The following is a 24,457-nucleotide window of genomic DNA, read 5'->3' on the forward strand; positions in this document are numbered from 1 at the left end:
GTTCTAGAATATCATGACAGTTTCCCTTGATAATTTCTTGAAAGATGATGTCTAGGCTCTTTTTTTGATCATGGCTTTTGGGTAGTCCAATAATTCTTAAATTATCTCCCCTGGATCTTTTCCAGGTCAGTTATTTTTCCAATGAGATATTTAACATTTTCTTCTATTTTCTTCATTTTTAAATTTTCTTTTATTGTTTCTTAGTATTTCATGGAGTCATTAGCTTCCACTTGTACAATTCTAGTTTTTATGGACTTCTCTTCAGTGAATTGTTGTGCCTCTATTTCCATTTGCCCAGTTCTGCTTTTTATGGAGGTCTTTTCAGTGGATTTTTGTGCCTCTGTTACCATTTGCTTATTCTTTTTTTTTTTTTTTGGCAAAGCAATTGGGGTTAAGTGACTTGCCCAGGGTCACACAGCTAGTAAGTGTTAAGTGTCTGATGCCGGATTTGAACTCAGGTCCTCCTGACTCCAGGGCCGGTGCTCTATCTACTGCACCACCTAGCTGCCCCTTATTCTATTTTTAAGGTGCTATTTTCTTCAGTATTTTTGTGCTTCCTTTACCAAGTTGTTGTCTCTTTTTTCATTATTTTCTTGTATCACTCTCATTTCTTTTCCCAATTTTTCCTCTCCTTTATTTTATTTTTTAAAACCTTTTTGAGTTCTTCCAGGAATTCTTTTTAGGTTTTACACCAATTCACATTGGGGGGGGCAGTACCTTGGATGCAAAGGTTTTGACTTTGTTGTCTTTTTCTGAGTTTGTGTGATTTTCCCTATGACTATAGTAACTTTCTATAGTCAGATTCTTTTGTTGTTATTTGCTTATTTTTACAGCCTATTTCTTGATGTTTAACTTTATCTTAAAGTTTGGCTCTGCTCCCAGGATGAATGGGGCACTGTTCTCAACTTTCAGAGTTTTGTGCAGCTCTTTGGGGGTCTGTAAGTTTCCAGTTTCTCCAAGGTGTTGTCACCTACCAAGGAGAGGTGTTTTTAATAATCTCTTGACCTATGTTCTGGTCAATTACTGACTACCCTAGAAGTGTGGCTAGAGTCCCTGCTTTCCTGCAGCTACAAGCTCTGGTGCTAATGCTCTTCCTCATGCTGGCACTGTGACCCAGGATTGTGACCCCGATCTGCATATGGACAATGCAATAAAATCTTATGCTTAGTGCCAGTAAAGAGACCCCTGTAATCTCCTTCTGACTAGTTGTCTGACCCCCTTACTGTCTGTGGGCTGAGAGCTTTGGAAGCCTCTCCTGCTGATCCAGTTGCCCCCAAGGCCTCCTGTTGGCTTGCCAGGGCATTGTCTGCACTGGACTGTGCTCCACTCTCACCCAGATGTAACAGACCTTTCCTGCTGGCCTCCTAAGTTGTCTTGGGATGGAAAATTGTTTCACCACATTCTTTTTTTGGTTTGCCATTCCAGAAATGTTTTGAGATATTATTTCAAAGTCACTGAGAGGGGAATTTAGGAGAGCTCAAAGGAGACTCTGACTTTTCTCCACTATTCTTGCTTCTGCCTTTCCTCTTTGTTTTGTAAGGGGCTAAAATTATAGCTAGTCTGTCTAAAATATCTAATGAGTGGTTGCCAATAAATTATAAGCTTTAGAAAGAGTTAGACTTTTAAGCATTTATTAAGGAGAATAAGAATTTTGTGAAGAGAGAGAGAAAGAGGCCTAGATTCAGCTATCTATTTCAGGAAGCCCACATTTCTGCTCCACTCTCCATGAGAGCCCTGACAAAAGAGAGCAAGAGAACCAGCCTCACCCCTTCTTTCTCCTGTGAAACTGGGAACATCCTGTCCACATGCACACACAGCTCAAAGCTAATTGGCTGGTAGCTTTGATAGATAGTACCCATGAGCAAACATCATTTCCTGACACCAAGGACCTGATCGCATGGCTTGCCCTCAGATGCCTTCTCCTCATGGCGGAGCTTTCCTACTGTAACTCTCCCCAGGTGGAGTCACTCCAATCATTACAGTTTCTTGGTAATTTTAGTACACTGTTCTTCATAATATCTCTCACTCATATCCACTTCTCTCTTTGAAGACAGCCACTACCCTAATTCAAGGCCAATATCACTTGTGCTTCTGCTTAAATTGATCTTCATTCAAATGTTCTCCATCATGCATCTCCTTTCTGATCCCTTGATATCTTCACATGAAAATATCTTCTTAATATACAAGGCTACTCTCTATCCACCCAGCCATATTTACCAATTCTGTTCCTTTAAAATAGAGCATTCTCTTCCAGAGTCATGTTGTCATTATATGTTTCACATCTACTAGAGCTCAGCAATGCCAAAAATGCCCTGTTTGCCTGCTTTCATTAGGACCCCCAGTTCATTTGGGGTTTTCCCCATATTTTCTGTTTGTGAATCTCTCTAAAGGCATCTGAGTCCATGATTCATTTATTTAATTTTGTCTCTTGGGAATTTCTGAGCATCTCTACTATTCTTTCTACATTGCAGTTATTCTTAAAATCAGAGGTTCTAACTTTTGTTCATCATAGACTGGAAGTTTAGTGAAGCCTATAGATCCCATCTCAGAATGTTTTTAAAAACATTAAATAAAATACAACTAGGATGACAAATGAAATTAATTATATTGAAATAGTTATCAAAATATTAAAAACAAGTTCATGGACCCAAAATGTAAAATTCCTGTTCTATGGTATCTAGTTACTGTGTATGTATATAAACATTTTTCCCTCTCTTCCTTCCTTTTCAATTTAAGGCCCTTTGATTAAATTTGTAAGACTCTACAAATACATTTTTACCAGTGCTCCTTAGGTATACTGCATCTCTGAACAAGAACCTGTCATACCTTTATATTTTAATTTATGGTCCAGAAAACCATACCCCAATCTCAGACACCAATAACCTGTTCATTTCTCAGATCTTATCACTCTCTTTTAATGCTTCAGTACTCTGAATGAGCAAAATTATAAGGGATAAGTCTCACATAAATCAGCAATAACTGTATTGCTTCTCCCAGCTAAATATATTGAACTCATGCAACTGTCTAATGCTTTATCCATGGCCTTTGCTTTGTACTGCATCTCTTTTTTCCAGGCTTCTTCTGGAAGGCTTTTCCCCCGACTTGGTTATTCTCTGTAATGTTGGACTGGGTGGTTGGAGACACTGGTTATAGTGAGTCCAGGACTACCAGTCCTTGTGAAATTAGGGCCTCCCTATAATCTATTGGATACATGAGATCTGTACTGTCCTGGAACCCTAGGAATTGTGTATACTCTTCACAACCCTCAGCCCAATCCATCCCACTCTTCCAGGTGATCATTAACAACATATTATTGAACGTGTTTAGAAATTTTTAAATGGGTCAAATATGTATCAAATGCCTACAGTATAGAAGACACTTTGCAGGCCCTGAGAAAGTTAAAAACAAAACAGTCTCTGCCCTCAAGAAACTTCACTATATTAGAGAGATGCAATATATATGCTGAGACATAAACACAAAGTAGTTTCAAGTGGAAAAAATAACTGAGGAGAATCAGGAAAATCTTTATCTAGAAAATCATTCATCTCTGTACTTTGGATGACCCTAAGAATTCTTCAAAGTAAGAAAGGGGTCAATTTTGGATATGGAACATCACCCAGGTCAGTGGATACTAGAAATTATTGCTGGATTGAAATGAATTAAAAGAGTGGCCCTCAAAGCCAATCTTTCAAATTCTCGCTTAACCTTCTTTCAAATATCTCCATCAATATGGCATCTTCTCAGCCCACACTCCTGATATCCATTGTCAATACAAAGAACAGCCTCCCCCACTTCAAAAAAAATCCCTGTACAATAGAAAGAATTATCATGTTTAGGTCACAACTTCTAAATTCAGTCTTAAATGATTGATAGTTCTCTACCAGGGGGCTCCTTTCTTCCATTTATTCAGCCTAGTCAGTATATCAAAACCTCTCCTAATTTTTCAGTAACAGGTCCTCTCCCTCACCCAGCCTAGTTTTATACAATTGTTCAAGGCTAGTTTTGAAATGTCAACTTGCTCTTCTGGGCTAAGGAAATGTTTTTTATTCTAACACCCCTCAAACATTTCTGGAAATATGATGGTGGTCTCAAGTGGTAAGTATGTGGCTATAGCCAGAAATATTTTAACAAATGTAACCTATGTTACATATGTCCAGGAGTTGATCCTACCAGGCCACAAACCATGATCACCATTGTGAACAATTTCTGTGTATTATTCCATTCATCCTTTCTTCTAGGTGGGAACAAGGTCAGGACCTGAGAAGAGCTACATAGGGTCCATGGTGCTATCACTGATTTTTCCACATTCAGAGGTCAGGAAAGAGGTTTCATCCAGGACAATCTGGCTCAATCAATCCATGAGGCAAGATGGAGGAAGAGTCAAAGTTGATGTTCAAGGAACTGGCTTCTTATTATACCCACCAGTCTGCCATTGAGTAGTGTTAGGAGAGACTTCAGGAAAATAAGCACATTGATTCTTTATTGGTGGATCTGTGGACTATTACAGCTGTTCTGGAAAGCAATTTTTAACAATACCCAGAAAATCCACTATACTGTCATACCCTTTGACCCAGAAAAACTACTATTAAGCCTAAATCCCTGAGAGACCAGAGAAAGAACAAAAGGTCCCATATGTACAGAAATATTTATATACATTCTTTTTTGTGGTAATAAAGAACTAGAAATTAAGGATGTTCCCATCAATTAGAGAATGGCTGAAGAAATTATGGTATTTGAAAGTAATAGAATGTTATTGTGCTATGAGAAACAAAGAGAAAGTTGCAGAGAAACAGAAAGACTGGTACGAACTGATGCAAAGTGAAGTGAGAAGAGTGAGGACATTTTATATTAAAATAAAAATTTCAAAACTGAATTATTTTGGGGGCAGCTAGGTGGTGCAGTGGATAGAGCACCGACCCTGGAGTCAGGAGTACCTGAGTTCAAATCTGGCCTCAGACACTTAACACTTACTAGCTGTGTGACCCTGGGCAAGTCACTTAACCCCAATTGCCTCACTAAAAAAAAAAAAAAACTGAATTTTTTTTTTTTTTTAAAGACAAGATTTTCCCCTACCTGTTGGTTGTTTCTCTCAGTCAGATCATGAACTCCAGCAATTACCATCCACACAGGCACATGCTGTTTCCTAGAAAAAAGGGAAGGGAAAATTATAATTTCACTTATAACCCCCATATATTCTGAAACAGAATATGATGTCAGAAATAAAAGTCACATGATTCCCATGTGAGATCCCATGAGATAATGGCCAGGCTCATGCATAACCTAGACCAGAGGAGTGCCCAGTACACAATCATAACTTGAATTTTTGTAGCACCTTAAAGTTTGTGAAGTACTTAGCTCCTAATAATTTTGTTAGATAGCTAATGAGAGTACCATTATCCCCATTTTACATATAAGGAAACTGAAGTTCAGGGTGTTTAAATGATTTACTCAAGTTCCCACAGTTACAACATGTCATATTTAAACTAGAACTCAGATATCTCCTGTCACCCAGCCCAATATTCACTCTACTGTGGGAATGATGTTCAGTGAATGTTTCTTGAATGAGTAACTCTCAAATCAAAAAGAAAGGAGAAACTGAGAAGAAATAACTCTTCAGACTTTCCTACTTGTAATATGGTAGATAGCTGGTATTTTATAGCTTTTATTTCCAAGAAATTTTTTATTCATTATTCATTTCAACAATAGGTAGGTAATAGCCTTTCCACTTGATAAATGAAGGTCTGAGGCATAGTGAATAATTGCAGTATGCATGTTTTTCTGTGTGTGTATATATACATATATATCATGTATGTATTTTTTCCTTTCTACTGTATCCTCAGCACTTAACACAATGTCTGGCACATAAAAAATACTTAATAAATGTTCCCTGAGTGAATATAGCACAAGACTGATGGTCACAAATGGATGACAACCCACTATCCTCTATTGCTATTTTTTAAGCATTAACTCAGTAGAGCAAGAAGTACTCATGATTATTCTGCAATTTAGGGACCAATTTTTAATTGGGGAGTGTTAGCTAAGCAGCTCACTGCAATATTGGGGCAAGGAAGGAGACCGGCAGCGTCCCTCAAAACAGAACAGGATTTATTTTAACAAGAACGAACTTAAAAAAAAAAAAAACACAAACAGGATCAGTAGGATCAAGGGAAAGGAAATAAAATGGGGAAAGGGAAATTATACAACCTGAAAAAACACCACAGACCAGTAATCATCTGAGAATACACAACCCCGCTCCTGTCGCCTTCCAGCTTCCAGCTAGAATGGCAACTTCTCCCCGTTCTCCTGAAACCCCACACAGCCCCCAACCAATTGTCTGGCTGCTCTGACAGTCACATGACTGCCCTCACTAGGCTTCCAATCATTATAATTTTGCCAGGCGGAGTGGTGATGACCTGAGGTACCAGTGCCATGGCAACGGCTACAACCAGTGGGTGGAGCACCGTGCAGTTTGCGGAGCCCCAGGCCAGTGCGTGCCAAGGCATAAAAACCTCAAATAACAATTAATTCTTTACAGCAACAAAGTGTCTGTCTTATGCATATGTTAAGATCATGTCCATTACAAATATGACTATGGAGATAATCCTATTTCAATTATCTGCTAAGTAGTAAAATCAAACAAAGCATCAAAAAGGGAAAGAGATATCCACCAAAGATCTCCTCTAATGTTATGGGGGAACTAGACAGCAACCAAATGAAAAATGCATTTTCTATAGATGGTGAGGTTCTCCAAGTGAATTCACACTGATTGTATCAAGGGCTAAAACACTACATAGTTTCCTCAAGGAGAATAACTACCACTGTGTGGAAAAGTTTGCACTAACTATCCACATAGGAAAACTAAAGTGGATGAAAAATATATGTTGCTGAGGTTACCGGATGAATTTGATTATCAGCACATTAGACAATTCCATCAGTACATATTTCTCAGATAGGCACTATAGATAGACAATGAGATGAGCCCAGAATAGAATAGGAAGAGATCAGGCAAGATACCAATTAGGAAAGTCATTTAGTACCTCCAATGATCCCAGGCTGTTTACTACTTTAAAAAAAAATTAATATCGATATTCTTTTGGTGATGTGATATAGCTATAAATCACAGAATATAATGATCTCAGAATATCAGATTTACAGGTGCCTCAAAACACAATAGGAAGTCAAATGGGAGTTATAAATCCGCCACTGCTTATAACCAGTGACGATCTAAATATGAGAGGGGACATAAAAGGCATCAATAAGATGAATAGCCAGGAAAGAAAGCTGGGCATTCATGTGATAAGAGTGAGGAATAACCTAAATGTAGCACTAATAGCCAGAAAATATTAAAAGAACCAGAAGAAGGTTACCAATGTAGTCGATGTATCCATCCATTAAAGAGGATTTATGGGGGCAGCTAGATGGCACAGTGGATAGAGCACCAGCCATGGAATCAGGAGTACTTGAGTTCAAATCCAGCCTCAGACACTTAACACTTACTAGTTGTGTGACCCTGAGCAAGTCATTTAACCCCAACTGCCTCATAAAGAAAAAAAAAGAGGATTTATGGGAAGACACAGGCATGATTTTCATAAGATGAGCTCCAGTCCTACATCTCTTATTGTCTATTGGACATTTCCAACTGGATTTCCCATAGGCAACTCAAATTCAACATTTTACTGAAACAGATTTCATTATCTTTTCCCAAAACTCCACTCCTCTTCCTAACTACTTTATTTCTATAAATGGCACAACTATCCTTCTACTCCTCCAGATTTTCAATCTTAGAATTATCTTCTAATCTTTCATCCCTCTCACCACTCAAATCTAATGAGTTGCTGAGTTATGTCCATTCTACCTGTACTTCTCTCCATGGAGACACCTTACTTCAAGCCCACATCCCCTCTCACCCGGACTTCAAATAATTTCCCACTTGGAGTCTCCCACTTTTTCAATCTATCCACCCCATGGCTGTCAGTCATCCTATTGCCTTTAGTTTTAAATACAAACTCCTCTTTGGGCATATAAAGCCCACTATCATCAGGCTTCCCCTACTTTCCAGGCTTTTGTTTTTGTATCCCCAGCACCTAGGACAGTGCCTGGCCCACAGAAGATGTCTAATGAATGCTTTGGTGTGATTAGGTTTGTATCTGTGTAGGTGAAAGGAATCCTAACCTTGATGAGACCACTGATATATTTAAAATGAAAAGAAAAACAAAATAACTAACATCACATGCATGTATGTGTGTGCATTTTCCTGATACTATCCCAAAGCCAAATCTCATCATGCCAACAATCCTATAAAACAGTTTAAGCCTATGTGAAATCCCAGAGGATATTGGCCAAAGATAATAATTGTATTGATCTGGCATTTATATAGCACTTTAACATTTACAAAGGGTACTATGTACATTATTTCACTTGATCCTCATGATATTCTTTTAAGTTTGATAGTCTTTCTATTTTCAATTTAAAGATGAGGAAAATAAGGTTCAAAAGTGTTGGGCTTGGTGCAAGGCTGGTATTCAAGCATAAATCTCCTAACTTGAAGTTCAGTGTTTTTTCCACTATACCCAATAGGCATGAAATATTAGAGTACACAGGTTCAAATAATCGTGTATTTCCTGAGTGCCTGCTATTATAACCAGTTTAATCAGTTAAGCAGAATGTCAATGATAGGAGTAATATAAGAGAGAGGATTGTATGGACTTTAATGCAGGTGCTCAGAGAAACCATACTGGATACATGTGCTGATTATCATATAGAGACCATGGCTGGTGAGGAACATGTAAATAAATTACTGAATAAGTACACCACACATAGGCAAGAATGCAGATTGTACAGAGTCAGAGGAAAAGTCCTGTACCTGAACCTCTCCTTTCCTGATAATGTGAAGGATGCATTGTATATAAGCTACATCACTTATAATGTACCTGTAAGATCCCAACATAGTGTGTGAAAGGCAACATCCCAAGAACTGTTCTTGCCTCTGAGCCAAAGTCCCCTCCCCATAGGATTACTTGATAAAAGGTGCTAAAAAGAGATGGGAAAAAATTAATATCAAAATGGCACTCTAGGATAGGATATTTGGAATTCAGCAGTGGGCGATGTTTCCATCTTCCCAGAGATTTTGCTTTCTGACAGGTTGTGCCTGTAATGGTGATAGGTAGTGCCACAGAGGAGATATTAGGTCCTAATTTTTTATCAGTAGGTACTACTTTAAGAACTTGTTAGAACATGACCTCCAGGTTCCTGTGAAGACATCAAAAGCTGCCCATATCAGTAAGAAACTCTAATTTCTAAATTTATCTCCAACCTATTTCTCCATACATCTGTCTGTTCTTCATTTAGAACTCCATTTGTGTCTAAAATCACTTGGGTGACTTCCTTGCTTCTATAATGCCATGTACTATTCTCTAATTCTTTCATGTTGAAGAGTTGTGTCTTCCCTGGGACAAGAGCAGTAGGTGAAAATAAAGGGGAGTTTGTAGACAGAGAAGGAAGTTGCTAGGACTGTTTTGATGATCCCATAAATATGGAGATCCACAAAAAAAGAACAAAAGAAGACATTATAGAATGAAGCTGTCGGCCCAAGTGGGTCTGAGTACTATCATCCTTTGGAATAATGAAGGATCCTTGGGGGGCTGAGGGCTAGAGAATGCCATAAATCTACCAGACCTTCCCATTGAACTTACTTATCATTAAAACAGTGGGCAGCTGTGACTACCCAGTTCTTCCCAATCACTGTTCCCCCACAGAGATGTTCTGCAGCAATCTGCAGGCTGACCTGCCAGGGCCAAGACCTGGCTGCTGCTGGTTGTCCTCCCACAATCCGGCTGAAGAGAAACCTGGGAGGCTTGGAAGCCAATCCACAGTGCCCATCTAGAAAGAGGGGAATAGGATTATATCAAGATTGTCCATCAGCATCAAATGGTGAGGAACTGGGGTATATGAGGCCCTTTCTCAAAACACAAAGACAAAGAAGAATAAGGTAGCCCCTGTACTCCAAATTGGAGTAAAATGGAATAGATAAAATTGACATTCAAGGGGCAGCTAGGTGATGCAATGGATAGAGCAGTGGCCCTGAAGTCAGGAAGACCTGAGTTCAAATCTGGCCTCAGATACTTACTAGCTTTGTGACCCTGGGCAACTCACTTAACCCAGATTGCCTCCCCTCCCCCCCCAAAAAAATATGATATTCAAGAAAATACAATATAAGACAGTAATTTGTGACCCCAGGGCAGCACACCTCAAAAGCATCTCTCTTCCCTCACTTTCACCATGTTCATCCTATCATGTTCCAAATCCTCTAAATTGGGGTTCTTAGTCTAGGATCCAGGAACTTAAAGAGGAGAAAAATTACATCTTCATTTTTACCAATCTCTAATTGAAATTTAACATTTCCTTCAGTTATGAATTTTTTAAAAATATTCTGAGAAGGAGCCTTCACCAGACTATCAAAGGGGGCCATGACACCAAAAAAAATGTAACTGCCTACTGTGTATTATTCCTTTCACACATTCCTCTTATCTCTTGTCATTCACAATGCCACCGCCACAGTCCTGACTTTTATCCCCTTTTGCCTGGACTATAGCATTCTAACTAGTATCTTCCTCTCTTCTCTCTCCCCCTCCAACCCAATCTCACTGCTAAACAGATAAGTCAGACAATTGCAGAATGTGTGAGCAAGAAGGACCCTGAGGATCATCTGAATTAGGGGTTCTTCACATTTTTGTATCATGGCTCCCTTCTGAGACTCATTTTTCTAAATGAATAAAATAAAATACATATTATACCAAAGGAAACCAATTATATTGGAATTTTCATCAAAAAAAATTTTACATTCATAAACTGCAGGTTAAGAACCCCTGATCTACAACCATGATAGACTAGATTCTTCTCACCAATGCAATGGTACAGGAGAGTTCCAGGGGACTCATGATAGAAGGGGAATCTCCAAATCCAGAAAAAAAAACTGTGGAATACAGATGCTGATTGAACCATACTATTTCTTTTGTTTTTGGTGCTATTGTTTTTCTATTTTGAGCTTTTTCCTCATTGCTCTGATTCTTCTCTTATAACATGACTAATGTAGAAATATATTTAATGTTATATATATATATACAAATATATATACATATATACATACACGCACACATATATATATATATATATATATATATATATATATATATATATATAACCTATACCAGATTATCTGCTGTCTAGGGGAGGGGGGAGGGAGGGGAGGGAGGGAGGGAGAAAAATCTGAAATCGAAAAGCTTGTATAAACAAATGTTGAGAACTACCTTTACATGTAACTGGAAAAAGATAAAATACTTTTATCAGAAAAAAAAGAACCCCTGATCTAGACTAGCCTATTTGTTTTACAAAGGAGGAAGCTGAAAGAAGGGAGGAGAAATGGTTGTCCAAGATCACATACTGAAGAAGTGGCCCTAACTCACTAGAATGAGACATCCTGGTTCCCAGGCCAGTACATGCTATATTAAGTACATAAGTCTGAGATCACAGTCTCTCAGGGTTGTCCGGATTCTCATGAGTTAGCTAGTTCAATCTTCACCTAAATAGGAATTTTCTATAATTTTCAAACAAGTGCTTATCTGGTCCCTCCACTTTAAGACTTCCAGTGATGGGAAACTCACCACATCCCAAGAATTTGGGACAATTTGTTTTGTTTTTAGTGAGACAATTGGGGTTAAGTGACTTGTCCAGGGTCACACAGCTAGTAAGTGTTAAGTGTCTGAGGCCGGATTTGAACCCAGGTACTCCTGACTCCAGGGCCGGTGCTCTATCCACTGCGCCACCTAGCTGCCCCACAATTTGGGACAATTTGAAATTCAGATTTATGGTTTGACAAAGCAAGCTATTCAGAACCCATAATTCCAGTTGAGATTTATCCCTGGTGGTCTTTGTGTGTCTTCATTGGAGGTCTCAATAGGCTTCCAAATAACTCACCTACAGACCCCACGTCTGTAACTGTGCCATGGCCAGCTGAAGGAAGTTCCGATTCATCGTCTGTGCCTGAGATATTTATATCTGGGCAGAAACACAACAATAAAAATAGTGCAGAAAAAAAAATGGAAGGTCTTCTTTCCTGCACTTATAAAACAGGGTTTTAGGAATCAACAGGAAAACACCACTAATGAGATTGTGTCCTCTGCTAAGATTAGTGAACCAAAGCTATTTCATGCTTTTGAGTGTTTTAATTAATTTATTTTTAAATTTTAATTATTTTTTTAATTTTAATTAATTAATTTTAATTAATTATATGGGTTTTCTGGGAACTCTTGGGAGAAGCTCAAGGACCAGAGCAATTAAAAAGGCAAGTAGGGTTTGGAAAAGGATTGGAAGAACATGGGAATTAGTTGAAGAAGACTGGAAGATGAAGCATTGGAGGACAATGGGCTCACCAATCTCGGTTTTGCTATTATTTACCTGTTTCTGAGATGAAGGAAAAGGCAGCCTGAAATCCCCGGAAGACCCGACTTTCATCTGCCTGGAAGCTGATTAGCATGACACTAGAGGAGCTCATCACGGGTGAGGGCACAGCAAAGCCACAGTACCGAGCTAACCCAATCCCAGCCCAGGAAAGCCAGCAGCATTGTCCACAGGCCCCTCACCAATGAGGGGGGCATCAGACAAGAATAGCAAGAAAAAAAAGGGGAGACTTTTCTCAAAAGCAATTCCCAGAGATATTTTCAGCAAGTAAATGGGCAAAGGTTAAGTTATGTATAATTAGTATCAGTTCTTTTAAATAGATTTTAACCTTCTCCCTGCCCCCCAACATGTCAACTATAATTTAGTCTCATAGACTGAGATTTTAAAAAAAAAAAAGACCTTATGGGACAGTTAGGTGGCACAGTGGCTAGAGCACCGGCCATGGAGTCAGGAGGACCTGAGTTCAAATCTGGCCTCAGACACTTAACACTTACTAGCTGTGTGACCCTGGGCAAGTCACTTAACCCCAATTGCCTCACCAAAAAGGAAAAAAAAAATTTAAAGACCTTATAAAAAAATAAAAATAAAATTTTAAAGACCTTATAGCAATCATCTGCTCAAATCCTTCATTTTACAACTGAGACCTCAAGAAATCAATGCTCCATTAAGTCACACAGTGTCAAAGTCAGAACCTACCCCCAGAACTTCAGACGTCAAATCCAGCGCTCTTTCCGCCACAAAGTATATAATTAGTCCATTTCAAGGACCTAGTTGTGATTTTCTATATTTCCCCAAAACAAATACCATCTAAAAGCATTCAACCTCACCATCACTCACATTAGAAAGCACTGTACTGTTCTACATACTTTATCTCATCATTCCAGAGCCTTACCTCTCATGATTATCTCCAATTTATCCTACCCATAGCTTGTTTGTAAATAAGTGTTCACATGTTGTCTCCCCCATTAGACTGTGAGCTACTTAAGATCAGGGATTGTTTTTTGCCTTCTTTTTGTTCACAGCACTTAGCACAGTGCCTAACATACATTAGACACTTAATAAGTATTTATTGATTGACTGATCTACAAATGAGAAAACTGAGGACGAGATGTTAAGTAGCTTGATCATTGTCACAAAGCTGGTAGGTGTCAGAGATAGGATTTGAACCTAGGTCCTCCTAGATCTAAGTCTAGGAAACTTTCCACTATGCTGTGCATGTCTTTCTGCATGCTTAAGTTCTGATGGGGCAGGAACCAAGGTAAAACAAGGAAGAGTATTCTCTTTGTTTTGGGCACCACTGACAGTAATAAAAACAGAACAGTGGGGTGAACCCGATCTCATACAGTAGTCCAATATGCTTGTTTCATAAACAGGAAAACTGGAGTCCTACTCTAACTTCTTCATGAATGTGAACAGTTCCTAAGTACTTTCTTCCCTCTGCCCTTTTCTCATCTACCTTTCCTCCAAAACAGGGAATATACATGAGATGTGTGATGAAAAAGACTTATTCCAATTTTGGGCACTGTTTTCTCCCCATTCCAAACCTTGGTCATCCTAAAAAATGGAAACAGAGGATATCAAAGATAAGATGAGACACTAACCTGTTTCCTCCTTCCCTTCCACGTCATCATATACTGTAACTGAGTCTGAGAGGCAGCCATCACTTTCTTCTACCTCAAAGTTCTGAAATTCAAGCTGAAAAACAAATGTAAAATTATATATAAAGCCAATATTATGTTGTTGTTTTGTTTTTTGTTTTTTGTTTTTGTGAGGCAATTGGGGTTAAGTGACTTGCCCAGGGTCACACAGCTAGTAAGTGTTAAGTGTCTTGAGGCCGGATTTGAACTCAGGTACTCCTGAATCCAGGGCCGGTGCTTTATCCACTGCTCCATCTAGCTGCCCTAAAGCCAATATTATGAATAGTTAGTTAATTTGCAAGTTAGCATAGAAGATGGAATTTCATCACTTTTCTCAGGAATGAGATTTACTAATAGTTGGATCAAATCCAATACAAAAAGCATTCATTAAGCACCTACTATGTACAAGGTACTGTGCTAAATGAAGGGGAAAACAAAAAGATAGGGACAGGAGCTGTGATTTCAATAGTATAGGGAACCAGGGACAGCTAGGCGGTGCAGTGGATAAAGCACCAGGCCTGTATTCAGAAGGACCTGAGTTCAAATACGGCTTCAGACACTTGACACTTACTAGCTGTGTGACCCTGGGCAAGTCACTTAACCCTCATTGCCCTGCCCCCCCCCAAAAAAATAGTTTAGGGAATTACTTAGATAATAATGATAAGGGTTAATGATGATGATGATAGCTAGCCTTTGTAGAGCAATTTAAGGTTTGTAAAGCACTTTATAAATATTGTTTCATTTTATCCTTACAATGATGGGAGATAGGTGCTATTATTATCCCCATTTTACCAGTGATGAAACTGAGGTGAGGCATAAAAAGGTTAGGTGATTTGCCCAGAGTCACACAGCTAATTAAGAGTCTGAGGTAAGGGAGCTGCTAGGTGGCACAATGGATAGAACACTGGCCCTGGATTCAGGAGGACCTGAGTTCAAATCTGGCCTCAGGCCCTTGACACTTACTAGCTGTGTGACCCTGGGCAAGTCACTTAACCCGGATTGCCTCACCAAAAAAAAAAAAAAAGAGTCTGAGGTAAAATTGAAATTAGACTTCCTGATTCCAACTCCAACACTCTATCCTAACTGTCTACAATGATAAGGAAACTCCCATAATCAATACGAGCTGGTGCAGGGTATGCAATTTGTTGTTGTTGTTCAGTCTTCCAAGTTGGGGTTTTCTTGGCAAGGATAGTGGAGTAGTTTGCCATTTCCTTCTCCTGTTCATTTTATAGTTGAGGAACAGAGGTAGAGTTAAATGACTTGCCCAAAGTCACACTGCTAGCAAATGTCTGAGGCTGGAAGATAAGTATTCCTGACTCCAGGACAGGCACTCTATCCACTGAATACCATAGCTTCCCAGGATATGCTAAAACAAAACCAAAAACAGTTCTAACTTCAAAGAGATTAAATTCTACTCCCATGCTATAGTCATCCTTTGTGAAGAGTAAATAAATCTCCAAGTGTCCACCAGTGGTGTTTCATAAGATGTTCCACTGAGAATTTTCCCCTTTGTTGTTGTTGTTGAGTCATTTCAGTCATGTCCAACTCTTCATGATTTCATTTGGGATTTTCTTAGCAAAGATACTAGCATGGTTTGTCATTTCCTTCTCCAGCTCCTTTTACAGATAAAGAAACTGAAGAAAACAGGGTTAAATGATGTGCCAAGGGTCACACAGCTAGTACTCTCCCGCTCGCTAATGTCAATATTGAGTTCACAGAAATAATAGCTTAATAAACTCCACTCCCATTGACACCTGGTTTCCAAAAAGGAAGCATTTTAGAGTTAATCTCTGGGAAAATCTAGAAGAGTGTATACCTCTTGTGCTTAGAGTTGGAAGAAAACTTAGAGATCACCTAGTCCAAAACAACTCCTAAACAGTAAAATTAAGATTTGGAACCAGGGCTTCTAGCTCCAAAGACAGTCTTCTTTCTATACTATACCATCACTTCACTTTTATATGAATCTCCCATATGGCTAACTTTAAAACCAAAGAGAAATATAATTCTTAAGTGCATGCCAAGAGTCATCAAAAACACCTTACTCTAAATGTGAGAAAGATGACTAGAAAGAAACTCAAAATAGTACAACTAGATAAAAGATCTTGCACACCCAATTTTTTTACATATAAGGACACAGACCCATAGACATGAAGTGACTTGCCTAAGGTCTCAGGGCTAGCATGTAGCAGATGTGGGATTCATACTAAGATCTTCTAAATTCCAATCAGTGTTCTATTAACTAAGCCACACTGACATAACTCTCTCTTTTTTTTTCCTTTGGGGCAATGAGGGTTAAGTGACTTGCCCAAGGTCACACAGCTAGTAAGTGTCAAGTGTCTGAGGCTGGATTTGAACTCAGGTCCTCCTGAATCCAGGGACAGTGCTTTATCCACTGTGCCACCTAGCTGCCCCCAACATAACTATCTCTTGATCAGGTTTTCCTAAATGATTGGGGAAAGAGCCCTGGAATAAATTCATAATGTATTCAAGCAGTTAGAAACTTCTGGAATAATCTAGTCCAACCCCCTCTTTTAAGAGAGGCTAAAACTGAGACCTAGAAAGAAGAAATGATTTGTCCAGTGTCACACAGATAATAAGTAGTAGAACTGGAACTTTTATTTGGATCACCATCTCTGCTTGCAGGCTAAAAACATTTTCTTTCAATCCTGTTTATTTCCTGCTCCATTCTCTTCCTTCAGTCTTTCTTTTTTGCAGTTTTCAAATGTTTTATTCACTCTTCTCAATGTACTAGAAATATGTTTGCACTACAGAAAAGAAAGTTATTACAGTACATTTTCATGAATGGGAAGTGGATTCCTGAAGACATCAAGAAAGGGGTAAAAGCTTAGAAAAACAACCTGAATGATGGAATTCAGTTCTTTATTTTTTAAAAATTACTTTGTAAAAATGCTCTAAGTCACCATTAGCCAGAAAAATGCAAATTAAAATTATTCTAAACCACCTCCTACCAATCAGATTGTATGACATAACAGAAAAGGAAAATGACAAATGCTGAAGTGGATGTGGAAAAATTGGGATGTTAGCACACTGTTACTGGAGTTGTGAACTAGTCCAACCATTCTGGTGAACAATTTGGAACTATGCCCAAATGACTATAAAATTGTATATACTTTTTGACCCAGAAATACCACTACCTGGTCTGTAGCCCAAAGGGATCAAAGAAAAGGGAAAAGGACCTATTTGTTAAACATATATATATATATTTATAAGTTCTTTTGTTGTGGCAAAGAACTGGAATTTGAGGGGAATAACCATCACCTGAGGAATAGCTGAAGAAGCTGTGGTACATGATTGTGATGGAATACTATCATGCTATATAAGAAATGATGAGCAGGATAGTTTCAGTAAAACCTGGGCAGACCTATATGAACTGATTCAAAGTGAAGCAGAATTAGAACATTGTAAACAGTGACAGCAAATGTTGTAATGATGATCACTTATAAAAAACTTAGCTACTCAGATCAAGACAACAATCTAAGACAATTCCAAAGAACCTCTGATTAAAAATTCAATCCACCTCCAGAGAGAGAACTGGTGAACTCTGAGAGCAGATTGAAACATACCTTTTTTTTCCCTTTTTTTCCCTTAGGTTTTGTGTGTATATTTTCTTTTGCAACATGGTTAATATGGAAATATGTTTTATATGACTTCAAATGTATGATCAGCATCATATTGTTTCCCTTCTCGAGAGCTGGGGTAGGTGCGGGAGGGAGGAAGAGAATTCAGAACTCAAAAGTTTTCAAAATTAATGTTAAAAATGTTAATATAATTAAGAAATATTTAATTAAATAAAAATATTTTAAATAAAGTACCTTGTAAAAAGTTGAAGTAAAAAAATGAAAAGAAAAGAGTAAGGAAAGAATTCAATACTCAAGATACATTGCTTCTCTTGGGTTGTCCTTGGTCTCTTTCTCTTCTGATGTTTTGCTTTCAAGTTCTTTGTTATCATCTCTTCTACTTTGGGGATAACTTTATCAGCACTACCCTCTTTACCTGATCCACTCTTTTCTCTCATTCCTACATTCTTAAAATTTTTCTTTAAAATTTTGTGTAGTTTCTGCATTTAGGAATCAAATTGTCAGCAGTGTTCAGGCTCAAAACTTTCATCAGCAAAGTCAGTGTGTGAGTGTGTGTGTGAGTGTTTGTGTGTGTGTGTGTGTGTGTGTGTGTGTGTGCCCTACTCAAGCCCTACTACTTCCTGCCTTTGTCTTCAGCTTCATCAATGGTATTAATATTGTTATTTGCACCAATCTTAAGAGTTTCACCCCTTCTTATGAGCCTTGTTATTTTTCTCTTGTGTTTCATTATCTTCACCTAATTCCTTGTTCTATCCATTCTGGAAGGTCATTCTCAACTGAAAATTTTCATTTGGAATCAATTTTCATCTTAAAGAGTTTCTCTTCATTTTCTCTAAGGATCTCAATTTCCTACTTACGAAAAAAAGCTATGGATCAAATTATAGGTTATGGTTCAAATCATCCCTATTCTCAGTGAAAATTTCACAATCTTCATGAGTTTCTTTGGCACTGAAGCTGGAAGCAAAAAGGCCAATGGTTGTGCAGTTGTAGTGGCAGTGACAGCTGCAGTACACACTCAATGCCTCATCTCTGCTTCTTTCATTTAAATCCATGGTAATACTTTGAAGAGTGTTAACCAATATAAAATTGTAGGTAGCTATACCAACCTACCTGGTTTAATAATCATAGAATCATAAACTCGTCAGGCTGGAAGGGACTTTAGAATTCCAGCCCCTCTACTCATTGTAAGAATACTTCGGGGTGGCTAGGTGGTGTAGTGGATAAAGCACCAGCCCTGGATTCAGGAGGACCTGAGTTCAAATCCAGCCTCAGACACTTTACATTTACTAGCTGTGTGACCCTGGGCAAGTCACTTAACCCCCATTGCCCTACACAAAAAAAAAAAAAAAAGAATCCTTCAATCTTATTTCCTCCTAAGATACTAAGCTGCTCCTCCATTGCAGATCCTCTATGTTATGCCTTCTATCCTCCATAGTATCTTGCCTTACAGTTTTATCTGAACATTTTCTCCCCTGCCCACTCAAAATCCTTTTTAATTGATTCATTGGTTCTCCAAGCCACCTTGTTCCTGGCATTTGTAAGATACTCTTTTTTCTTTAGCAGATCAGACAAATCTTCATCAAAATCATCTATGTGGTCAGTTATTTTCTTCTGATGCTAAGATCTTCAACTGGAAAAAAGATGAAAACATCACCTATGCCCAGAAATATTTAAACTTCCTACACAGGAATTTGCAGTCACACAAAATGTTCCCTGCATTTTTTCTTGTTTCTTTCCACATTGAGCCAGCAGAAGGGGGTGGCAGTGGGTGAAACTGCTAAGGCCTACAAACTCTTTAGCCTGGTCTTTAACACACATTCAAAGAAATAGCATATTTCCCAATTATCACTGTCAGGATCAAGTAAGGTTGTTACTCAGGAGGGAGCAGAATGGATTACCAAAAGAATTTTTCCCCGAGGTAATCAGAGGGAATGAACTGAGAATAACTTTTCTATGTGAAACAAGAAGATGCTACATATCATATAAAGGTTCCTTTGAAATGCAAATGAACTTCATTAAATCTTTTGCACAATTCAATTCAATTAAAAAAAAAACATTTAGTAAGAATTTATTTTTTTAAAGCACTGTCATTGACCCTGGGGACAAAAACCAAAAGGGTATAGTACAACATGTACAAAGATAAGCATAATGCAATGGATTTCTGAAAACAGAGAGGAGATTAACAAATGGGAAGATTAAAGAAGATTGTATAGAGAATGTGGCATGCAATCTGAGCTTAAAGATGAGAACTCTACAAAATAGAGATGAGAAGAAAGTTCATTCTAGGCATTTCAGACATCTTGTATAAATGCACAGTGGCAGGAAATAGAATGTCTCATTCATGGGGTCAGCTAGGTGGCACAATGGATAAAGCACTGGCCTTGGATTCAGGAGGACCTGAGTTCAAATCCAGCCTCGGACACTTGACACTTACTAGCTGTGTGACCCTGGGCAAGTCACTTAACCCTCATTGCCTCGCCAAAAAATAAAAATTAAAAAAAAAATGTCTCATTCAGGGAACAGCTAGTGGTCAAGTTTAGCTGGAATGTACAGTGCACAAAAAGAAATTATATGAAATACAACTGGGAAGATAAACAAGGGTCATATAATAGAGGGCTTTAAGTGCTAGACCAGGGAGTTGTCATTTTATCCTAGAAGCAAGAATGAGCCACTGCATGTTTTTGAGCAGTAAAGTAACATATTTAGATTTGTTTCTTTAGAAGATTGTTTTAGTAGCTCTGAAGAAATATTGAAGAAGGAAAAAACTGGAAGGAAGGAGACCATTAAACAGGCTACTACAATAGTCCAGGAGAAAGCAGATGAGGATTTGAAATAGATCGATGCGCATATGAATGTAAAAAGGAAAGGACATGCAAGAGATACCAAGGATGTAAAATTGACAGACTTTAGCAAGTGATTTGCTATGCGAAGTAAGGGAGAAAAAAAATCAACAATGACTGAAGTTTTGAACCTGAGTGATTGATAAGTTAGTGATGCCCTCAAAAGAAATAGAAAAGTTTGGAAAAGGAGTGGGTTTGTAAGGGAAAGCATTTTGGTCAATTCTGACTACATTGAGTTTGGGATTTCAAAAAAACATTCAGCCAAATAAAGAAATACAACTGGAGTTTACTGGACAAATATAGAGATATGCATTGTTGTTCATTTCAATTCTGTCCAACTCTGCGAACACTTTTGAGGTTTTCTTGGCAAAAATACTGGAGTATCTTGTCATTTCCTTCTCCAACTCATGTTTACAGATGAGGAAACTGAGGCAAACAGGATGAAAGTGACTTGCCCAGAGACACACAGCTAACAAGTGTCTGAGGCCAGATTTGAAATCATGAAGATGGATCAGTCTTCCTGAATTTAGTCCTAGAACTCTATCCACTGTGCTACCTAGCTTCTTCAGAGATATGGAAAGCATCTGTATAAAGATAATAATTGTACCTATGGATGCAGATCAAATCACCAAATGAAAGAAAGTATGTATGGAGAAGAGAGAAGAGGGAACAAGACAGACTCTGAAAATATACATGCTTTAGGGTAGAATGATGAATGACTATTCAGCAAAGTATACCAGACAGGTAGGATCAGACAGATAGGAAAACAAAGAAAGAGCAATGTTACAAAAACCAAGTGAGGATTCATGGACAAATATTAGATTCTACTGTGGTTAGGTCTTCTTATACAGATTCTAATCATAACTCTGTTCCTGATTCAGGTGCTACCCAACTATTTTAAGATTCAGTTCCCTCACTTGTGAAATGGAGATAATTTGAGGTGTCCTACCCACTTCATTATCTAGCATTTAAAGCTATCATCATAGTACTTTGTTTTACTCCCTTTCATACATTCTCCCCAAGTACCTTAGTGGTTGTCTCCAATACAAACAACTCCATCTCTTTTCTCTGTGCCTTTACACAAGTGGTACTCCTTGTCTCAAATGTGCCACCTCTGCCTCATAGAATCCACACCTTCCTTCAAAGCACAGTGAAGGAGCCATCTTGTATTTAAGGCCTTTCTTCACTGCCACCACTATGATCTCATGTCAGTCGTTGGCATTCTTTTCCTCCACGTACCAGTTGGAAGGAATTTGGCACTGTGGGAAAACTTTATGGCATTGAACCTATCCCTGAGTGGCTGGAAAAATAGACCTGTTGTTTAGAGACCAGATTGATTTAATGCTTAACTTGGGACCTAAATTAATCTGACCAGAAACCCAGTCAGATCTAAAGATTGATGCAAGGAATGTGAGGTACTTTCTCCCACTACATATCTTAAGAAAGTCATGTCTTATCTGAAAATTGCCTCCATGTCAGCCAATCAGCTACTGTTTCTTTGTTCTTTTGTTGAATCCTATATGACATATAAATTACAGATACTGGGGGTGGAGAGGGAGTGCGCCACCCTTTTTTGGCTTTCCCCTCTGCTGAATGACTTAATAAACTTCTTTCTAAATTATTTCAGTTCAGGACTTTTTTGTCCTCGGCTACAAAGTTCAGAATCTCATTAATATGGAATTGAAGCCTAACAGGAGAGAGCTTCCATCTATTCTCATAGCTTTGATAATCTGCTCTATGTCAATAAGTTCCAAGTTCCCACACTTTCAACCCTCATTTCAAATTCATCATGACCAAAACCAAAGTCACTCTCTTTTCTACAAAGCTTGTCACTTGAACCAAGTTCTCTAATTCTGTTCATGGTACCATCATCCCACTGGTCTCTAGAGCTCCAAACTTGAGTTATCTTTGGCCTTTCAATCTCCCTCAGTCGTCCCCACCATGTCCAATAAGGTTTGGAGCTGTGTCTAACTTAGCGCCACAATAACTTATTATACATCCCCATCTCTCCATTCCCACAGCAACCTATCTGGTTCAGGTCTTCATCAACTCTTGCCTGAACTGTTACACAGTAATAGCCTAATAGCCTCCTGGTTTTTTTCTCTGCCTCTGGTCTCATTCCCTCTCCAAAACATCTCTTACATGTGACAAAATAACTCTCCTAATTCAAAGGTCTGGTAATGTCATTGCAGTGCTCAAAATGTTTTCCTTAACCCTAATTCCATAGCCTCCACTAGATGGGCTTCAGTAGTCAAATCAAATATGACTTATTGTCTTCAGTTCAGGTATTACATTTCAGAAGAAATGTTGATGTGTTAGATCATGTCCAGAAAGGGAACAGGGTAATGGGATGGTGAAACCAGTGTTCTTTCTGATTCTTTTGGGATGGCAGCCCCCAAATACAAGGAGAGAAAATAGCAATAAAACCACAAAGCAGAAAGTACATGAAAAGAGTTTTTCTGTCAATCAAAACAGTTTACAAGGAAGCCAATCTGACTTGTATATAATGATGTGCATAGCTATTAACAGGGTTCATGGTAATTAGGCAAAACAGTAAATGCATTAAAATAACTATTCGGTATTGCCTTTACCACAGTCATACCAAGACTCAGTTTCATTTTGTATAAAATAAGGGGCTTAAACTACATTCAAGTACTTTATATCTGGGAGAAAAGAGGGAAACAGTTGACAGGCAAAATGCCATCTAAGTTTGTCTTCGTCACCTTCCTTTTTGATTCTCTTTCATCTTCTCATGCCGTCTCTTCTCATCCCTCTTAGAAAGCAAGGGGATATGGTGAAAAGAATATTCAAGTTAAAAGCAGAAGAGAACTGTATTAAAATCGTAGGATGTCAGAAAAGTAAGTTAACATTAGACATCCAGTGTTCTTAACTATAAAATGGGGATGAGTAGTTGTTATAAATAGTCTTAAAACTCAATATAAATGTCCGTTTATATTATCTCCCAGTCATATTATGGCTGTCCTGTTCAATCTTTCACTTTGTAGCCCCAGTCAATTCTGAAGTAAAAATATCTCTCCTGGGGGCAGCTAGGTGGTGCAGTGGATAGAGGACCGGCCTTGGATTCAGGAGTACCTGAGTTCAAATCCGACCTCAGACACTTAACACTTACTAGCTGTGTGACCCTGGACAAGTCACTTAACCCCCATTGCCTCACTTAAAAAAAAAATCTCTCCTTCCCTCCCTCTTTCAACAATACTAAACATTTTTTAGTCTACCATGTGAAAAGCACTGTACTAGGTGGTGGAAGATAGACAGATAAATAACGCATGCTCTCTTCCATCACGGAACATCCCATTATAGGACTATAAATTTAGAGTTGGTAAGGCCCTCAAAGAGTTCCAAACCTCTCATTTTTCAGATGACAAAAATGGGCCCTGAAGAAGCTAAATGACTTGACCAAAGTTACACTGGTGGGAAGGAATTGAAACAGAATTTGAACTGAGTCCACTATCTCTAAATCCAGCGTCCGTCCCGGTATACCTAGTCCTTCTAAGTAAGCAAGCTCATTTGGAATATAGGTCAAAATGGATGAGAACTCATTTGGGTGTAAAATTTTCAGAATGAAATAAGGTATTAGTCTTAAATAGACACTCATAAAAAATTCTCTTTGAAAAATAAAAATATGTAAGTTTTCTAAAAGCCAGATTTGATGGAAGAAGTTTGGAATATACTTAAACCACTTGGGAGCATGTCATAGTGTAATGAGCAGAGGTTTTGAAGTAAAAAACCTTAAGTTCCAATCTCTACTTTGATACTTACTATCTGTGTGATCTTTGGGAAAAAACCATTTAATCTCTCTTAGTTTCAATTCCTTTATCTGGAAAGCAAAGGAACTATATTGGGTAATCCCTAAGGCCCTTCCAAATTTAAGATCCTATCAAATGTGAATAAGTCTTAACCTTCC

The 24,457-nt window shown here is 38.3% G+C and overlaps 1 protein-coding gene across 1 annotated transcript in view; it reads right to left on the reverse strand.

The window, feature by feature from the left end:
- Positions 1 to 24,457, reverse strand: part of OVCH2 (ovochymase 2) — a 46,082-nt gene that overhangs the window by 5,859 nt on the left and 15,766 nt on the right. The window contains exons 13-16 of the mRNA XM_043972241.1: positions 14,058 to 14,151; positions 12,454 to 12,585; positions 11,974 to 12,054; positions 9,725 to 9,879 (exon numbers count right to left, since the gene is read on the reverse strand). Coding sequence (XP_043828176.1) covers positions 9,725 to 9,879; positions 11,974 to 12,054; positions 12,454 to 12,585; positions 14,058 to 14,151 — 462 coding nt within the window. The remainder of the gene's footprint in view (positions 1 to 9,724; positions 9,880 to 11,973; positions 12,055 to 12,453; positions 12,586 to 14,057; positions 14,152 to 24,457) is intronic.

This window comes from Dromiciops gliroides, chromosome 6, assembly GCF_019393635.1.
Source record: "Dromiciops gliroides isolate mDroGli1 chromosome 6, mDroGli1.pri, whole genome shotgun sequence".
Taxonomy (NCBI): Eukaryota; Metazoa; Chordata; class Mammalia; order Microbiotheria; family Microbiotheriidae; genus Dromiciops; species Dromiciops gliroides.